This window comes from Oncorhynchus masou, chromosome 1 (assembly GCF_036934945.1).
Source record: "Oncorhynchus masou masou isolate Uvic2021 chromosome 1, UVic_Omas_1.1, whole genome shotgun sequence".
Classification (NCBI taxonomy): Eukaryota; Metazoa; Chordata; class Actinopteri; order Salmoniformes; family Salmonidae; genus Oncorhynchus; species Oncorhynchus masou.
The window spans coordinates 57,061,803-57,080,340 of NC_088212.1; the positions used below are offsets into that span (position 1 = coordinate 57,061,803).

The 18,538-nt window shown below is 41.3% G+C and overlaps 1 protein-coding gene across 23 annotated transcripts in view; it reads left to right on the plus strand.

Moving 5' to 3' along the window:
- LOC135546615 (MAP kinase-activating death domain protein-like) overlaps nt 1-18,538 on the plus strand; it is an 85,080-nt gene that overhangs the window by 63,175 nt on the left and 3,367 nt on the right. For 21 of the 23 annotated variants that reach the window (XM_064975185.1, XM_064975222.1, XM_064975259.1 and 18 more), the window contains 6 exons: nt 1,030-1,137; nt 1,373-1,537; nt 1,722-1,794; nt 2,513-2,619; nt 5,884-5,953; nt 18,221-18,267. In XM_064975185.1, the coding sequence (XP_064831257.1) occupies nt 1,030-1,137; nt 1,373-1,537; nt 1,722-1,794; nt 2,513-2,619; nt 5,884-5,953; nt 18,221-18,267 (570 nt within the window). Of the gene's footprint in view, nt 1-1,029; nt 1,138-1,372; nt 1,538-1,721; nt 1,795-2,512; nt 2,620-3,072; nt 4,298-5,883; nt 5,954-18,220; nt 18,268-18,538 lie in introns of those variants that run through there. The other 2 variants (XR_010456610.1, XM_064975292.1) reach the window with 2 other exon arrangements.

Sequence of the window (18,538 nt, forward strand, 5' to 3'; positions counted from 1 at the left end):
AAAGCATTGAATAATAGATTCACTACATGGAGCAAAAATCCCCTAGAAAAATCTAAAGGAAGTTTTTTTCTTATATCTGAGAGATATAAGAAAGATCAGGAAATGTGTATTATAATTTGACATGTATTTAACCCTTATTTTAGTCACTAAACAGTCTCCATATATACTTCCATAGATTATTTTAAAACTGGTACTGGGGACCTTCAGATGAGGCTTGTGGGCTTCCTAAAGCAAAACAACTGACATGTACAGTACCAGTCAACTTTGGACACACCTAATCATTCAAGGGTTTTCTTTATTTGTACTATTTTCTACATTGTAGAATAGTAGTGAAGACATCATAACTATAAAATAACACATATGGAATCATGTAGTAACCAAAAATGTGTTAAAAAAATTGAAATATATTTTATATTTGAGATTCTTCAAAGTAGCCACCCTTTGCCTTGATGACAGCTTTGCACACTTGGCATTCTCTTCTCTTTTTCAAAAATAAAGAAAAACCCTGGAATGAGTAAGTTTGTCCAAACTTTTGACTGGTAGGTGTGTCCAAACTTTTGACGTGTTCGTGAGAGACTCACCTTTCTACAGAGGGGTCATATTACTGTGTAGCTCAAACTGTTTGGATGCTACAGACAGAAGTTGGCAGATGGGTCTGTTACAACTTCGTAGAGCAAAACGGAGAACACCATCGGGTTTGTGAGAGTCATATTTCCACAGAGGGTTCATAATAGTTTTATAGGCTAAACTGTTCAGACGCTACAAACATTTTTGTGAGAAGACCAATTTTCTGTGTATCTCGTAGTCTGACAAACACCGTTCTTCTAATTCTGCCACCTTTCACCACAGATGTGGTAGGGCGATCTCGGCGGATGCGGTGGATTGAGATGCAGCCCATGCAACAACAAAAAACATATCTCTAGCTTAAACAGATGTATTTTGACTCAGATTTATTTATGTTAATTATATTTCCATGGGGCCTCATAAATTGTAGGAGAAGGGTTAGAGTATTGTTCACTCACATTTCAGAATGGCCGCGAGCTGTCCATCAGACCTAGCGGAAGCCGTCACATCAAGAAGCAGACCTTTGTGGTGCATGCTGGGACAGACACCACGGGGGACATCTTCTTCATGGAGGTATGAGATTCACTTTCCCGGACCTTCCTTGTACTTAGGCCTTGTTCATGTTTTTTTATTGTGCCCAAGAGATACATGAAAGCCAGACAAGAGTATCTGAATAGATCAAATTTACCAATCATTGTCAAGAACTGTCAAAATGCTGTAATTTGTAGTTTCAGTAGATCAAGCGTTTAGGTCTACAGTAGATATCAAATAATTGCATCCTTTTCCTCTCTCGTTTTCCCCCATTCAGGTGTGTGACGACTGCATAGTCCTGCGCAGCAACATCGGCACAGTGTATGAGCGCTGGTGGTACGAGAAACTCATTAACATGACCTACTGCCCCAAGACCAAGGTGCTGTGTCTGTGGAGACGCAATGGCCAGGAAACTCAACTCAACAAGTTCTACACCAAGAAGGTGAGCCTCTACCGTCCGCTCGCGTACTAAAATGCGGCTAGCAATTATGAACACCATGATATCCGTGTTAGTGGACCCTCTGATTAAGGTGACTGTAAATGTGGTGACTTTTGTGTCAGACTTTGTATAGACACTTTTCCTATTCCATAGTGCATAATCTGAATTCAAATGTTTTCTTGTCTAGTGTCGTGAATTGTATTACTGTGTGAAGGACAGCATGGAAAGGGCTGCTGCACGACAGCAGAGCATTAAACCAGGTATGTGTGCATGTTGGCTAGACCCTTTGAGGCAGCACCAATGTATGATTGCTCTGCGTTTTGAAAATGTATAGCCCTTGGGCAACGGTATTCAAAGTCTAGGTCGGGACCCCTAGTGGAGTTGCAGAGGAATAGCAGTGGGATTGCCTAAATATATTTAAAAAATATATTTAAAAAATTTAGATTTTTTGTTACTGTTGAGAGTACAGATTATTGTATGGCACAATACACAAACGTTTATGAGAAAGATCAATTTAAAAATGAATGTATTGGATTCTTTTAATTTTGATAAGAGAGATGAAAATGTAATGAATTGAAGGTTATTTGTTTATTTAAAAATGGACATTTTCCAGTTTTAAGATTGGGTCATTGCATTTGTCAAAATAAAATGGTGTCCCCAGAAATGCTGGCAAACAAAATGGGGTCCCCAATGAAAAGGTTTGTATACCATTGCCCTAAGGGCTAATTGCAGTTAGTAATAGTTCATAGTCTATGGAAAAGTATACTCAGAGTTATTCCTACACCCTAAAGTTAAAGGTGAGCTCTAGATTACTGCTTTATCATCCAATAAATTCTATAATCTTTTGAGTCAATCAGCTCAGTTGGCCAAGGAAAGAGTTTAATATCTGTCATCACTAACACTTTTCACAAGAGATGTACAGCAGAATGGATAGGGGAGGGATCCTTTGGTTTAAGCGATCTGCCCCTCTCTCCATAGGTCCAGAGCTGGGTGGAGAGTTCCCTGTGCAGGACATGAAGACGGGCGAGGGAGGACTGCTGCAAGTCACCCTGGAAGGCATCAACCTCAAATTCATGCACAGCCAGGTAGGAGGCCTGTATTACCACATACACACATATACAATATATACACACACGCACACATACACACACGCAAAACCACTTAACCTCTTTCCACCCACCTCAATTGTTCTCTTTCTATTTTCTTTCTTTCTCTCTCTCACACACACACACACACACACACAACTGTGGCTCACTTCCTCTAAGGTCCCTTTAAAAAAAAGAGAGAGAATAGATGGCATTTAGGGTTGTTTATGTTTGACATTGATAAATATTTTATAGCCTACTGAATTGAGTGCAAAAGCAGAGTATATTTTGAAGGTACTTTCAGTCACTGTTTTGATCATGACCTTAGAGGAAGAATACATTTTTGTGCTTTGTCTTTCTATGATTTAAAAGATGTTATGTTTTATTTGTGCAGTCACTACGATGTGTGGTTCAAGAAGAAAACGCATATCCACTTAAACATTTCTGTTAAAGGCCTCCCGAGTGACGCAGTGCTAGAGGCGTCACTACAGATTCTGGTTCAATCCCGGGCTGTGTCGCAGCTGGCTGTAACCGGGAGACCCATGAGACGGCGCACAATTGGCCCAGCGTCGTCCGGGTTAGGGGAGAGTTTGGCCGGCTGGGATGTCCTTGTCCCCATCGCGCCCTAGCGACTCCTTGTGGCGTCCGGGGGGCATGCACGCTGACTTCAGGTCGCCAGCTGTATGACACAGGTGCGGCTGGCTTCCGGGTTAAGCGAGCAGTGTGTCAAGAAACAGTGCGGCTTGGCAGGTCGTGTTTTGGAAGATACATGGCGCTCGACCTTCGCCTCTTTCGAGTCCGTACGAGAGTTGCAGTGATGGGACAAGACTGTAACTACCAATTGGATATCACGAAATTGGGAAGGAAAAAAGGGGTTAAAAAATATAATAATTGGACATTTCAAAAATATATATAAAATACAAAAATATTATGTTAATACTTAGCATTCTTACTTGTGGTGCCCAAACCTTGTCGTCTGTTCGTGTGTGTGGGGGAAGGCGAGTGTTCTGTTTGTGTTGGAGAGATTTCAGAGGTCAGAGATAAGACGGATGACCTTGTGCAAAGACTTTTCATTAATAATTGCCATTTTATTTTACTGTTCTTTTAAAGTTTTGTCCCCTTCAATTCCCTTGACCTGCATATAAAAGTTGGATGAAAAATACCTCAAGTATTCACATCTTTTGGGGGTGGGGCAATTACATTTCCTTAATCAACTTGAGTAAGAATATAATTGACCTAAATTCCTCACCACTGTCACAAGTAGATATTTTTGGACTGAAAGGAAATGCTTGGATCTGAAATAACAATTATACAATTGCTCCGCCAATGATTGAGGGTCATAGGAGTGGGCACTCATTTAATATAAGCAAAGTGACAAAACACACTGGACATATCACACTGTAGGATTGGGGCAAAAACGCATTGAATCAACACAGAATGCCTACTCATAAGGTAATACTCAATTGTAGTAGAATAGAAAATAATGTTTCTGAACACTACATTCTTTATGAAAGGTCCTATCTCTTTGAACTGCTTTCTTGATTTCTTTAGATCACACAGCGCACCTAATTGAAAGTTGAGGCTAGACATTGCAGCGGCCAATCGAGAGTGTATTTGATTGTGCCTTCTTTTTGATGCAACACTTCAACACGTTGGTCTAATTTGAGCCACCTAACAGGTTAGAACACGTTGCTATGCTTGAAGAACAGTTACATCATTGTCATCATCATATAGAATTTAACAAGGGTACAAGAGTCATAAGTTTGTAAAAACCCTTTTCCTACTACAGACGCCTAACTTACCTTTTAAGGAACAACACATACGTTTGTGCAAACCAGCTTGTGCAACCTAATTGTACGACAATGGTCATGGCTCTCATTGAGATGCTGCTTGGCAAATTCAAACCACCTCTTTTTCCACCGTCAGCTCTGCAGGAGCTTAAGCACCAGTAGTAAATGTCATATTCATAGACATCATTCACGCAATAACAAACACTTAACAATCTTGTTGTAAAGAACTTTTTCATATAATAGTTAACGCCAACACACTACATTTTCCCAGTGCAGGCCCACCCAAGCTTCCAGTGTCAGACATGGGTCAACGTAGGGTTAAATACGTGGGCATGTTACAGAGGGGTGAGGTTGTTATTAGTGACAGCCCGTTTTGTTGGGGAGGCGATGTGGCAGAGTGCCCTCTTGTACCTGTGCTACTGAGCTGTTGGTGCCAGCCCTTGTTGCTGGAGGAGGGGGCATGGAGGGCATTGGGGGTGGGAGTGGGTTCCCAGCAGTCAAAACGGGTTGAAATAATGTAATTACATCGTGCATTATTATTGGTTTTGGTAAGCTGGTAGTAACTGTCATTTTCTGGGTTAGGCCCAGGAACAAACCAAAAAAAGGACCAGCTGTTAAAAGTATAGACTCGACCAACTTTCAGTAGTTATTATTTTTTCCACCTTTTTGTAGTTTAGCATTTTATCATTCCAGTAGAAATGTCTGTGATGGGTATATTATATTGCCATTGATAGCTGTTAATACATCAAGTCCTGTCCATTAGGTTGATTGTTTTTTGGGGGATAGTGCAGCGCCCTCTTTGAGCGCCGCCCAGTGTTTGTGCTCTTCTGTCCGGTAATAATTCGATCCGTTTCTCTTCCATGCTCTCTCCCCCTGCAAGGAGCGGAAGGTACACAACCTCTGCTGTGTTTATTTGTTAGCGGTTATGCCATTTTTTGGTTGGGTTATTTTTCCACAATTGTTTTAGCTGTGTGTGGCAAACTTTATTTTATGTGTTTATGTGTTTTCATATGGAATTTCCATGTATTCTAAGCATTACATGGGCCACAGTGCATTTGCATTAGTCGGGAAAACCGGATTTAATAGCAGTCACCATTGCTTCACTGTTGCTTCACAATAGCTTCGCTGATGCACACGAAGGCACTATAGTGAGAACAAATTGCCATATTATAGTTTCATTCAGTAAGTAATCATTAATAGCACTCACTTCATCATAGACCTTCCCACAATGCATTTCTACTCACCTAACCCCAGCCCATGTAAGCATTCAATCATGGAAACTTCTGTTTTGTGCTTTCCTATTTCTTTTTGGTAGCATTTAAAAGCTTGCATATACCATCAATTTTTCCCTTTTAGTATTGACTAGATGAGAATTTAACGTTGTTCATTTTCTATCTGAAATGTTTAATTTCAGCCTGTTGTCATTGAGTTGCTAATGTTCTGTCTTGCTGTTTTTGTTTGTTTTTTGTTTTAGGTTTTCATAGAGCTGAATCACATTAAAAAGTGCAATACTGTGAAGGGAGTCTTTGTCCTGGAGGAATTTGGTAATTACCCCATCTATTGATTCTAGGTCTGTACTCGACACGGCAGTAACTCAGCTTCACGACAAACGCAACGCTGACACACAGAGATAGCAACTGTCACGACTCGGGGTTCAGTGGATTCACAACAGCTCTTGCTTACCTCGGGGCAAATATAGTCCGTGTTAGAATTAGCTAGTTTCATTTGGCAATTGAGAAGTCCAGCCCTCACGAATAGGCATGTTTGCTAATTTCATATTTATTGCTGATTTTATAAAATAAGACAAAACAACCCTATTTGTGAGATTTCTGTTTTTATTTGCTGTCATTTCATTTTGTCCAAAACTATTTTTAGTTTTTAACCATGAGATCTTAGGAGTTAGAGCTGTCATATTATAATGGAAGACTTAGTGGAATGGAAATTAGTGCTTTTGGGTTGGAAATCGTTTTAGGGTTCACTCGACCAAATAAGATGGTATGTGCATGAGAGGGAAATTCATCAAAGCCCATCAAAGGGAAGCAGAGCCCCAGATCTTGTTTTAACGGTTTTAAAAACGCTCATTAAGAATAAAGGACACCTACGTTGATTTTATGTTCTCAGCTCTCAGTTGAAGCTGAATTATCTTGAAAAATTGTTTCAATTTAGATTCCTAGGGGGTACTTGATCTGCTTGCTTGATCTTCAGGATAAAAGGATGCTAACTTGTTGGAAATGGCCACATCTGGGTTGCTTTGAGGAGGCACAAAAAAAAAACATTAAGAAAATGAAAATGTGCTTTCTTAGGCATGTTCAGGTAGTATCTCAGCCATTTCAAAACATTTTTGCTCAATGGTGCCTACTAAATGCGATTAGTGATTCCTTTCCTGAGACCAGGGCTACTATTTAGATATTTAGAGCATTTCCTTCTTGATGTGTACAGTAGATGGTTTGTCATGGCTTATTATACTGCCATATTTGAAATCGATAACCAGTGACCAGCGAGATTGTTAGGAGAGGCCTAGATCTGTGAGGTTATAGCCCACATTAATATCAGCGCTGGACTGGGTTACTGCCGTGTCTCTGTGCTGCTTTTGTAATACGTTACCCTCATCTTTGCCGCTATGAAAACCTTCATTCTCCAGCAGGTAAAGTGCTGTCAAATTTCTCTTCTCTTTTCCTCACTTAAGAGCATTCCTCCTCTCCGTTCCCACCTTCTCTCATGCCCCTCATTCTTTATGCAGAATCCCCCTCGTTCCTTTCTTGTACCCTTGCCTGAGTTTCTGCCTGTCTTTCTGACAGTTTATGAAACTTTCTGCTCCTCTCCCATCACTTGAAAAAAGCAAACCCCTCTAGCGTTGTTTTTCCCTCAATGTTTTGGGGGTTTTGAGATGAAGAAACCTGGCGACTTGACAATGTGGGGAGCTGAGGGTTTTGAACTGCCCCTTTCCCTCCCCATTTTTTCCGACCCCTACATCTCTTTCGTAGGTTCAGTTACTAATGAAAAGTCTGTCCTCCGACACTGGCTTTGAACTTGGTCTAGGAAGTTGGGCCTCATTTAAAGGACACTTCGGGATTTTAGCAATCTACTTCCCCAGTCAGATAAACTCGTGGATACCATTTTTATGTCTAGTATAAAGGAAGTTAGATGTAGTTTCGTGAGCCCATAAACGCCGTCATTACGCTAACGCTAGTTAGCAATTGATTTAGTTAGCAACTTCCTTCAAACTGCACGCAGAGACATAAAAATAGTATCCATGAGTTAATCAGACAATGGGGAAGTAGATAAAGGGCCTCAATGCCAAAATGCCAAAGTATCCCTTTAACAGCTTATGTGTTTGTGACATCTTTAAGTGTTCAGTTTGTTTTTCCCCTATAATGTCCTGCTTAGTTTCTTTCACATTCTCCACATTGTTTTTGTTGTTGCTGTACACATTTGTTCGCACTGTGACTCATGCACAGTCTCAGATTTTTTTGTATTTTCAAACCATTCGTGTGAGTTCTTTCCTTTTCCGTGGGCCATGTATGTCCTTCTTTACACAATAATTTTGATGCCTGTATTCAAATGGTTTGCTGCTACAAACAGTTTAATCTATTCACCAAAACAAATCTAGGAACAGTAAGTAAGGAGGGCAGGAAAAAACACTTTTTAGGAAACAACCAAACTATATATTTTTTTATCAGGTGAGAAACTGAGCCAACTCATACAGGTATACTGTTTGACATGTACCACAAGGACAAAGCTGGCGGCAAGCTAGAAGCGAGGTTGAAGTTTGGGTGGTTCTCGCAAACTAAGCAAAAATAAACAAACTAGCCAGCTTTTTGTCAGAGCTGTTTGCCACTCGCTGTGGACTGGGCAGATGAAATTCTCTAACTTTGTGAACTCATCTCTGGTGAACTATGCAGACAGTCATCAAGATGGTAGTCCGGTATGCAAACATGGTGGAAACATAACCAAACTGTCCCCAAGTTTTATTCACACACAAGCAGTTTTCCATAGTTAGCTTTAAAGGTGATAGCGAGCTACGTAACTTAGCTGTGGCTGTTTGCCAGTCAGCATAGCTTGTAGAAAACTGCTTTTTGCCCTGGGATAGTGCGACGCTAGCCCCTGTGTCTTTGTTCAAAAAGACATGCAAGCCGTTGATTCACTGTGAACACCTCAATAACCACAGTAACCAGAATAATGGTGAATATATAGTAGTAAAGATGTGTGTGGTTTCTACTAGAGAAAATTAATAATAATACAATATTAGTAATGTATATGCATTCACTAGATAAGACATTGACATAAGTATAGAATTGGTAATATGCATGAACAGTCAAAAGGAATGTATACTTAAACATAATGGCAATAATACCTAAGAAATAGGCATACATAATAAGTGGCTGTGATGTATACATAATAGGTGATACACGTAAACAATATGCATATATTGGTTGCAATAATAAACTGTGCCACTAGGCTGCAGATGAGCCCTGTAATAGCTCTAATTGCAAAGGCTGACTGACATCCGGGAAGATTCCGGAAAGGGCGGCGCTAGAGAACGACATCTCTTAATTAGGGCTGCGTTTCAAACTCAAAGCAGACCTAGGCACTAAACCCTCAGGCCTTGAATGACGTTTTTCATTGTCACATCCGAGTGTTCTTTTAAATGTCCCTTGCCCAAGCGAGGGAGAGTGATGATTGGAGAGGCAACGTCCTTGGTGGAAATCTTGGAAGTTGAGCTTAAAAACAACCAACCTAAAGCTATTAATCTTTTATTACATTTTTATTTAATCAGGGTCTGTAGTAACGCCTGTAGCACTGAGATGCAGTGCCTTAGACCTCTGCGCCACTCGAGCACAATGTACCTAGTAAGATAACGTAGCTAGCTGCAGTTACCCATAGCTGGCTAGCTCGTTTTATAGTTTGGTAACTTACTCTAATGCATTTCTGAATTCCAAAAAATATGTTTATGACTATAGCTACGTTTTATAGGCTCCTCACTACGAGACTATGCCAATTTTCCAATGCTAAAATCAATGTTTATATATTATTTAGCAAGCTAGGTTCGTAGGTTGTTTTCTAACATGCCGAAAATGCAGCCTTGTTGATTTAAATGTAAAACTTTGTGGCCATCAGAGTTTGACATGTGACTACAAATTGAATTGTGGGTGATATCCTGATACCCTGCAAGTGACCAAAGTTCTTCACTCGCTCAGATGGCAATCAAACTGCGTCCAGTTTCACTGGAGATTCCCAGAGGGGAAAATTGCTAGACCAAGGGCTGAGTGGGTAAAAATAACGTGTTTGGACTGCAGCCTCGTGGGTGCCGTATTTCCCCATAGAGAATAACAGGCATAAATGGCGAACTGCCTAAATGGCCTGCAGTTACATACAACACTGTAGAATAGGAATTTACAGGTACAAATAACATGCAGGGCGTAAGCATACATGGTAACAAAATGGATAGAAGTAAGATTATATGGAATATAAACCTGTACAAGATACTGTTCTGACCACAGTTTACCGCAACAGTGAATAGACCAGTTAGAGAAACCTTAATGGAAGCCTACATAATATACAGTTTAACAAGGAACTTGAACTATACGTCGTAACCCAATACTGATATATTAATTTGTAATAGACAATATATAAAAATGAGTAGCAAGGCTACATTAACTGGGAACTATCATAGGCTAACCAGGATAAATTAGCAAGGCAAGATAGCAATGATGCAGTAGAATGTTACAGGAGTAATAACTTGGTTTATCTGTGGCGACTATACAACAGGCATAGTAAAAAGATTCTAATCAGATTACAGCCATAAACATTTTTTTTTTTAAATTGCGCTAACACCACTTTGCTTTCTAAATCACATTCAATTCAGCATTGGAAAAAAGACGCGTTTAAGTTTATTCCACCTGAGTGAGTCTGACCACAAGTCAGAGACCACTATAATGATGCACCAAATGCATTTGGATACTTTTTGTCTTCTACTCTGTAGCGGTGCATGGGTAATATCACTGGGGAAGCCAAGCCAGGGAAAAAGCCATGATATTTGCATTGTTTGCTCTGTAACCTGTTAGTTCATATGCCTTGCGACCGTGTTATATCGGGCCTAAGGCCGAGACAATAAAAAGACAGTGGCAGAATAAATTCAACCAACGATGCAACTTTCACTGGGGATGGGGGGGGGCATTCTGAAATAGCATTTTTGTCCCACCCACTTTTAACAAAACGAGGCAACGGGGTACTTTAGAACCATGTGGATGCCTCTGAACGGTCGGGTAGGCTGTTTGGATTATTTATCCGAAAGGATTAAAAATGTGTCCCCTTCACTTCTAAACCAAAGTTGCGTCCTTGAATTCAACCACTTTGGTTTCATCACAAAACCGGAACCGGAGCGTAACCTCTGTCTGTTGAAGTCCACAAAGCATACTGCATGTATAACACAGTCACATGACCTACAGCATGGTCAAGCAAGTTGATGTTTACAACATTTTCGGACTACTAAACAACTGTTGATTAAGAACAAAGGAGCGTTACCACAAGTTGCAAAGAAAACGGGAGTTGCCTCCACTATTCCAACACCATTTCAACTTCAACATTTCAACATCATCAAATCATCTATGCTTAGTCTCGAATACAGTGACAACTAAAAGATACCGAAAACAATTTAGTCCAATCAACGTAAGCTAAATATGATGTGGCTGTCCATGGTTTTATTTGTGTGTGAGAATGCAGAAAAAAACATGTTGACTCACCCTACTACAAGCATTTCACTACACCCGCAATAACATCTGCTTAATATGTGTATGTGACCAATAACATTTGAAACGTCAATGACATCCTCTCATGTTGACAAAACAGTCTGACTGTCATACACTATACGCTTTTATTTGTTGTTATCCTAGACTACCTAGCTAAAATGCTCGCGAGCCTAACTTCCTTTTGCGGGAAACGTTAACGAGTTAACATTAGCCTTCTCCGTATAGCTACATAGCTATTGAACTATCATCCTCTCAGTACAGGGTAACAATGTATGGATTTATGGTTGGATCAGAATTGCCTTTAGAATTATTGCCTAGTACGGAGAATATTTTTTTTTTTTTTAAGTCCAAATCCCTATCTCCATCCATGACAAGGAAAGGGCTAATTTTAGCAAGCTAGCCACTGAAGGACAACAACTCGAGATGCAACAATTCAAATCATCACATTTTATTTGTCACAATACAACAGGTGAATACAGTGAAATGCTTATTTACATGCCCTTAACCAAAAATGCAGTTAAGGAAAAAAGTGTTGAAGTATTGACTAAAATAAACTGAATTTAAAAAAATAACAAATAATTAAAGAGCAACAATAAAATAACATTGAGGCTATATACAGGGGGTACCGGTACAGAGTTGATGTGCGGGGCACCGGTTAGTTGAGGAATGTAGGTAGAGGTAAAGTGGCTATGCGTGGATAATACACCGAGAGTAGCAGGAGTGTAAAAATGGGGGGTGGGGACAATGCAAATAGTCTGGGTAGCCATTTGATTAGCTGTTCATGAGTCTTATGGCTTGGGGGTAGAAGCTGTTAAGAAGCCTTTTGGACCTGGACTTGTCTCTCCGGTGTCTTTGGCAATTTGTTGGGCCTTCCTCTGATACCAATTTGTATAGAGGTTCTGGATGGCAGGAAGGTTGGCGCCAGTGATGTACTGGGCCGTACACACTACCCTCTAGTGCCTTGCGGTTGGAGGCCGAGCAGTTGCCATACCAGGCGGTGACGCAACCATTCAGAATGCTCTCGATGGTGCAGCTGTAGAACTCTTTTTTTTTTTCTCTCTCTTTTTTCTCCAGAGGACCCATGCCAAATCTTTTCAGTCTCCTGAGGGGGAATAGGTGTTGTCGTGCCCCCTTCACCAACTGTCTTGGTGTGTTTGGACCATGATAGTTTGTTGATGTGGACACCAAGGAACTCAACCTGCTCCACTACAGCCCTGTCGATGAGAATGGGGGTGTTTTCGGTCCTCCTTTTTCTGTTGTCCACAAACATCTCCTTTGTCTTGATCATGTTTAGGGAGAGGTTGTTATCCTGGCACCACACTGCCAGGTCTCTGACCACCTCCCTATAGGCTGTCTCATCGTTGTCAGTGATCAGGCCTACCACTGTTGTGTCGTCGGCAAACTTAATGATGGTGTTGGAGTCGTGCTTGGCCGTGCACTCATGGGTGAACAGGTAGTACAGGAGGGGACTGAGCACGCACCCCTGGGGGGCCCCCGTGTTGAGGATCAGCGTGATGGATGTGGTGTTACCTACCCTTACCACCTGGGGGTGGCCCGTCAGGAAATCCAGGATGCAGTTGCAGAGGGAGTTGTTGAGTCCCAGGGTCCTTAGCTTAGTGATGAGCTTTGAGTGCACCTTGGTGTTGAACGCTGAGCTGTAGTCAATGAATAGCATTCTCACATAGGTGTTCCTTTTCTCCAGGTGGGAAAGGGCAGTGTGGAGTGTAATAGGGATTGCATCATCTGTGGATCTGTTGGGGCGGTATGCAAATTGGAGTGGGTCTAGGGTTTCTGGGATAATGGTGTTGATGTGAGCCTTTGAAAACACAACATGGCTACAGATGTGAGTGCTATGGGTCGGTAGTCGTTTAGGCAGGTTACCTTGGTGTTCTTGGGCACAGGGATTATGGTGTTCTACTTGAAACATGTCAGGGAGAGGTTTAAAATATCAGTGAAGACACTTGCCAGTTGGTCAGCGTATGCTCGGAGTACAACAGCCTGGTAATCCGTCTGGCCCTGTGGCCTTGTGAATGTTGACCTGTTTAATTCTTAACGCTACCCATCCCTTAAGCGGGATAATTGTCATCAGCAACCGCTAAATAGCATAGCGCCTCAGTCAAATAATATTACTAAAAATATTCATATTCATGAAATCACAAGTGCAATATTGCAAAACACAGTTTAGCCTTTTGTTAATCCATCTGTCGTCTCAGATTTTGAAATTATGCTTTACAGGGAAAGCAATCCTAGCGTTTGTGTAAGTTTATCGATCGCATGACAAAACATTAAGTACACTTAGCATCAGGTAGCTTGGTCACAAAAATCAGAAAAGCAATCAAATTAATTGTTTACCTTTGATCTTCGGATGTTTTCACTCACGAGACTCCCAGTTACACAACAAATGTTCCTTTTGTTCCATAAAGATTATTTTTATATCCAAAATACCTCCGTTTGTTTGGCGCATTATGTTCAGAAATCCACAGGAAAGAGCGGCCATAACAACGCAGACAAATTCCAAATAATATCCGTAATGTCCACAAAAACATGTCAAACGTTTTTTATAATCAATCCTCAGGTTGTTTTTAAAATATATAATCGATAATATATCAACCGCAAATGTCTTTCACAGTAGGAGAGGAAAAAACAATAGCTGTCCAAATTCTGTTGCGTGAGCAAAACTCATGTGACCACTTGGCGCGATGTTATCGTTCTGGCTCATTTTTCAAAATAAAAGCCTGAAACTATGTCTGAAGACTGACACCTTGAGGAAGCGATAGGAAAAGGAATCTGGTTGATATCCCTTTAAATGGAGCAATGGAAGGCTATGGAACATGGAGTTTTCAAAATAGAAGCCACTTCCTGGTTTGATTTTTCTCAGGGTTTCGCCTGCAATATCAGTTCTGTTATACTCACAGACAATATTTTGACAGTTTTTTGGAAACTTTAGAGTGTTTTCTATCCTAATGTCAATTATATGCATATTCTTGCATCTGGTCCTGAGAAATAGGCTGTTTACTTTGGGAACGTTATTTTTCCAAACATAAAAATAGTGCCCCCTAGCTTCAAGAGGTTTAAAGCTATGGAGAGTGTGATCACACAATCGCCCGGAACAGCTGAAGCTCTCATGCATGCTTCAGTGTTGCTTGTCTCGTAGCGAGCATGGAAGTTATTTAGCTCGTCTGGTAGGCTCATGTCACTGGGCAGCTCGCGGCTGTGCTCCCCTTTGTAGTCTGTAATAGTTTACAAGCCCTGCTACATCAAACGAGCGACGGAGCTGGTTTAGTACGATTCAATCTTAGTCCTCTATTGATGCTTTGCCCGTTTGATGTTTCGTAGGAGGGCATAGATTGTTTTCCCATAAGCGTCCAGGTTAGAGTCCCTCTCCTTGAAAGCGGCAGCTCTACCATTTAGCTCAGTGCGGATGTTGCCTGTAATCCATGGCTTCTGGTTGGGGTATGTATGTACAGTCACTGGGGACGACGTCATCGATGCACTTATTGATGAAGCTAGTGACTGATGTGGTGTACTCCTCAATGCCATCGGAAGACTCCCGGAACATATTCCAGTCTGTGCTACCAAAATAGTCCTGTAGCTTAGCATCTGCATCATCTGACCACTTCCTTATTGAGTGAGTCACTGGTACTTCCTGCTTTAGTTTTTGCTTATAAGCAGGAATCAGGAGGATAGAGTAATGGTCAGATTTGCCAAATGGAGGGGGAGGGAGAGCTTGTACACGTCTCTGTGTGTGGAGTAAAAGTGGTCTAGAGTTTGTTTTTATTTTCTCTGGTTGCACACTTAATACGCTGGTAGAAATGATGTAAAACGGATTTAAGTTTCCGAGCATTAAAGTCCCTGGCAACTAGAAGCGCCGCCTCTGGATGATCATTTTCTTGTTTGCTTATGGCCTTATGCAGCTCTTTGAGTGCTGCCTTAGTGCCAGCATCGGTTTGTGGTGGTAAATAGACTGCTGCGAAAAATATAGATGATTAACACTCAAATAGTCTTGTCTACAGCTTTTCATGAGATGCTCTACCTCAGGCCATCAAAATCTTGAGACTTCCTTAATATTAGATTTTGTGCACCAGCTGTTATTTACAAATAGACACAGACCGCCACCCCTTGTCTTGCCAGAGGCAGCTGTTCTATCTTGCCGATGGACTGAAAGCCCCGCCAGCTGTATGTTATCCATGTCGTCTTTCAGCCACGACTCGGTGAAACATAAGATATTACAGTTTTTTATGTCCCGTTGGTAGGATAGTCTTGATCTAAGCTCATCCATTTTGTAATTCAATGATTGCACGTTGGCTAATAGGACTGATGGTAGAGGGGGATTACTCACTCGCTGTCGGATCCTAACAAGGCACCCCCCGACCTATGTCCCCGATATCTCTGTCTCTTCTTCATGCAAATTCTGGGGATTTGGGCCTTGTCGGGTGTCTGAAGAAAATCCTTTGCGTCCGACTAGTTAAAGAAAAAATCTTCATCGAGTACGAGGTGAGTAATCGCAGTCCTGATATCCAGAAGCTCTTTTCCATCATAAGAGACGGTGGCAGAAACATTATGTACAAAATAAGTTGCAAAAAAACACAATTGGTTAGGAGCCCGTAAAAACGGCAGCCATCAACTCCGGCGACCATCTCTACATCAATTCAAGTTGTTTCTATCAATTACGTAATTTTCTTGATTCACCCAGGAGCTTTCAAAGTTGAGCTCACTCAGTTCAGCGCCACGCTGATTGGCTATTATTTTATTTACAAAATATCAAGGGAGGTCAAATCCTCGCTGGCTTCCCTTGCATTCAATGCTACGGGTGGCAACTATGTCATACTCAACAATGTCATAAGACCAGACTGCATCAGATACGGTGGGGAGAACAAGTATTTGATACACTACCGATTTTGCAGGTTTGTCCTACTTACAAAGCATGTAGAGATCTGTAATTTATATCATAGGTACACTTCAACTGTGAGATACGGAATCTAAAACAAAAATCCAGAAAATCACATTTGTATGATTTTTAAGTAAATAATTTGCAATTTATTGCATGACATACAAATATTGTATTTGATACATCAGAAAAGCAGAACTTAATATTTGGTACAGAAAACCTTTGTTTGCAATTACAGAGATCATACGTTTCCTGTAGTTCTTGACCAGGTTTGCACACACTGCAGCAGGGATTTTGGCCCACTCCTCCATACAGACCTCCAGATCCTTCAGGGTTTGGGGCTGTCACTGGGCAATACGGACTTTCAGCTCCCTCCAAAGATGTTCTATTGGGTTCAGGTCTGGAGACTGGCTAGGCCACTCCAGGACCTTGAGATGCTTCTTACGGAGCCACTCCTTAGTTGCCCTGGCTGTGTGTTTCAGATCGTTGTCATGCTGGAAGACCCAGCCACGACCCATCTTCAATGCTCTTACTGAGGGAAGGAGGTTGTTGGCCAATATCTCATGATACATGCCCCCATCCATCCTCCCCTCAATACGATAAAGTTGTCCTGTCCCCTTTGCAGAAAAGCATCCCCCAAAGAATGATGTCTCCACCTCCATGCTTCACGGTTGGGATGGTGTTCTTAGGGTTGTACTCATCCTTCTTCTTCCTCCAAACACGGCAAGTGGAGTTTAGACCAAAAAGCTCTATTTTTGTCTCATCAGACCACATGACTTTCTCCCATTCCTCCTCTGGATCATCCAGATAGTCATTGGCAAACTTCAGACGGGCCTGGACATGCGCTGGCTTGACCAGGGTGAGCTGCAGGATTTTAATCCATGACGGCGTAGTGTGTTACTAATGGTTTTCTTTGAGACTGAGGTCCCAGCTCTCTTCAGGTCATTGACCAGGTCCTGCCGTGTAGTTCTGGGCTGATCCCACACCTTCCTCATGATCATTGATGCCCCACGAGGTGATCTTGCATGGAGCCCCAGACCGATGGTGATTGACCGTCATCTTGAATTGAATAAATAAAATAAAATGCAAATGAATTACTTAAATCATACAATGTGATTTTCTGGATTTTTGTTTCAGTTTCCGTCTCTCACAGTTGAAGTTGTACCTATGATAAAAATTACAGACCTCTACATGCTTTGTAAGTAGGAAACACTGCCGATTTTGCAGGTTATCAAATACTTGTTCTCCCCACTGTAGATGTCCTACACATACAGAGACAGAGGGGCACTGTGTTGCTCTCTCGGGTGCTTTCTACATTCAGCCTCTTGCAAATTGATTTAAAATTATGAAAAGACTAAAGATATATTTTTGGTCAATTTTTCAGGGAAGCCTGGCTTCCCTTAGCATCCATGAATACACACCACTGCTTCAAATGCCCCATAAGGGGTAAGTAATCCAAAAGTAACTGAACGTAATCAGATTATGTTACTGAGTTTGGGTAATCCAAAAGTTAGGTTACTGATTACAATTTTGGACTGGTAGTAATTGTAGCAGATTACATTTACAAAGTAACCTATCCAACCCTGCTCGTGACTGAGGTAGAAGGGGATTCTTCACCGAGCTAGCTAGCTTATTAGCTGGCTAGCTACCTACAGTGGCTTTCTTAGCGCATTATTGAACTTCGCTTCGCAACTCTATAATTTGAGAGGGTTTATGAAGAACATATTTTATGTCTGCAAGAACCACCCAAAGTTGCAATTCGATTCTACTGTCCCTCCCCCTTAAATATCAAATATATTTGCTAGACCTAGCAGTAGCAGAAATGTAATGTTGACAATACCACACTTTTCAGATAGTATATGAAAGTATCCACCGTCTTGGACTTCAGGTTTTTATCATGCCCAAGTAAAGCGTGTCTGTGTTTTGATTTGGTCCAATGTAGCATATACCCAAAGCAAATCGGGTAGCATCATTTTCGAGATAAGTGTCAACTCTGAACCAGTTCAGTACTTGTGGACTCTCTTGGCCCACAGCCTCTTTTGCGCACCCTCTCATAGTCTGAAAACATTGGTCACATGCTACACCCCTGCTACCCCCAGCTCTCACTTTTTTTCTTAAAGGGGGGTTTCAACCTCTTGAATCCTTTGTTTTGTCTCTTGCACCTGCACTTGTAGTTCCTGAAACTAAAGAAGTGGTGATCCACAAGTACAAGACACCCATGGTGAGTTGAACTCTTCCGCTGTCGTAGCTAACGCCATACTCTTGCCATTCAATAGCCACCAGATCTGTTTTAACAGTACTGCATAGCGTATATGTCCTGACACAATTTTGAAGAGTAATACCTTTTAATTTCTAAAATGCATGTAATATATATATTTTTTCAAATAATATAATCCTCTTTTTGTTCATAAAACGATTAGTGTAAGTTCTACAGAGCCATGACACCAAATAATAAAGAGTAAGGAGGCACAAGTAGTATGACTACGCCCCAA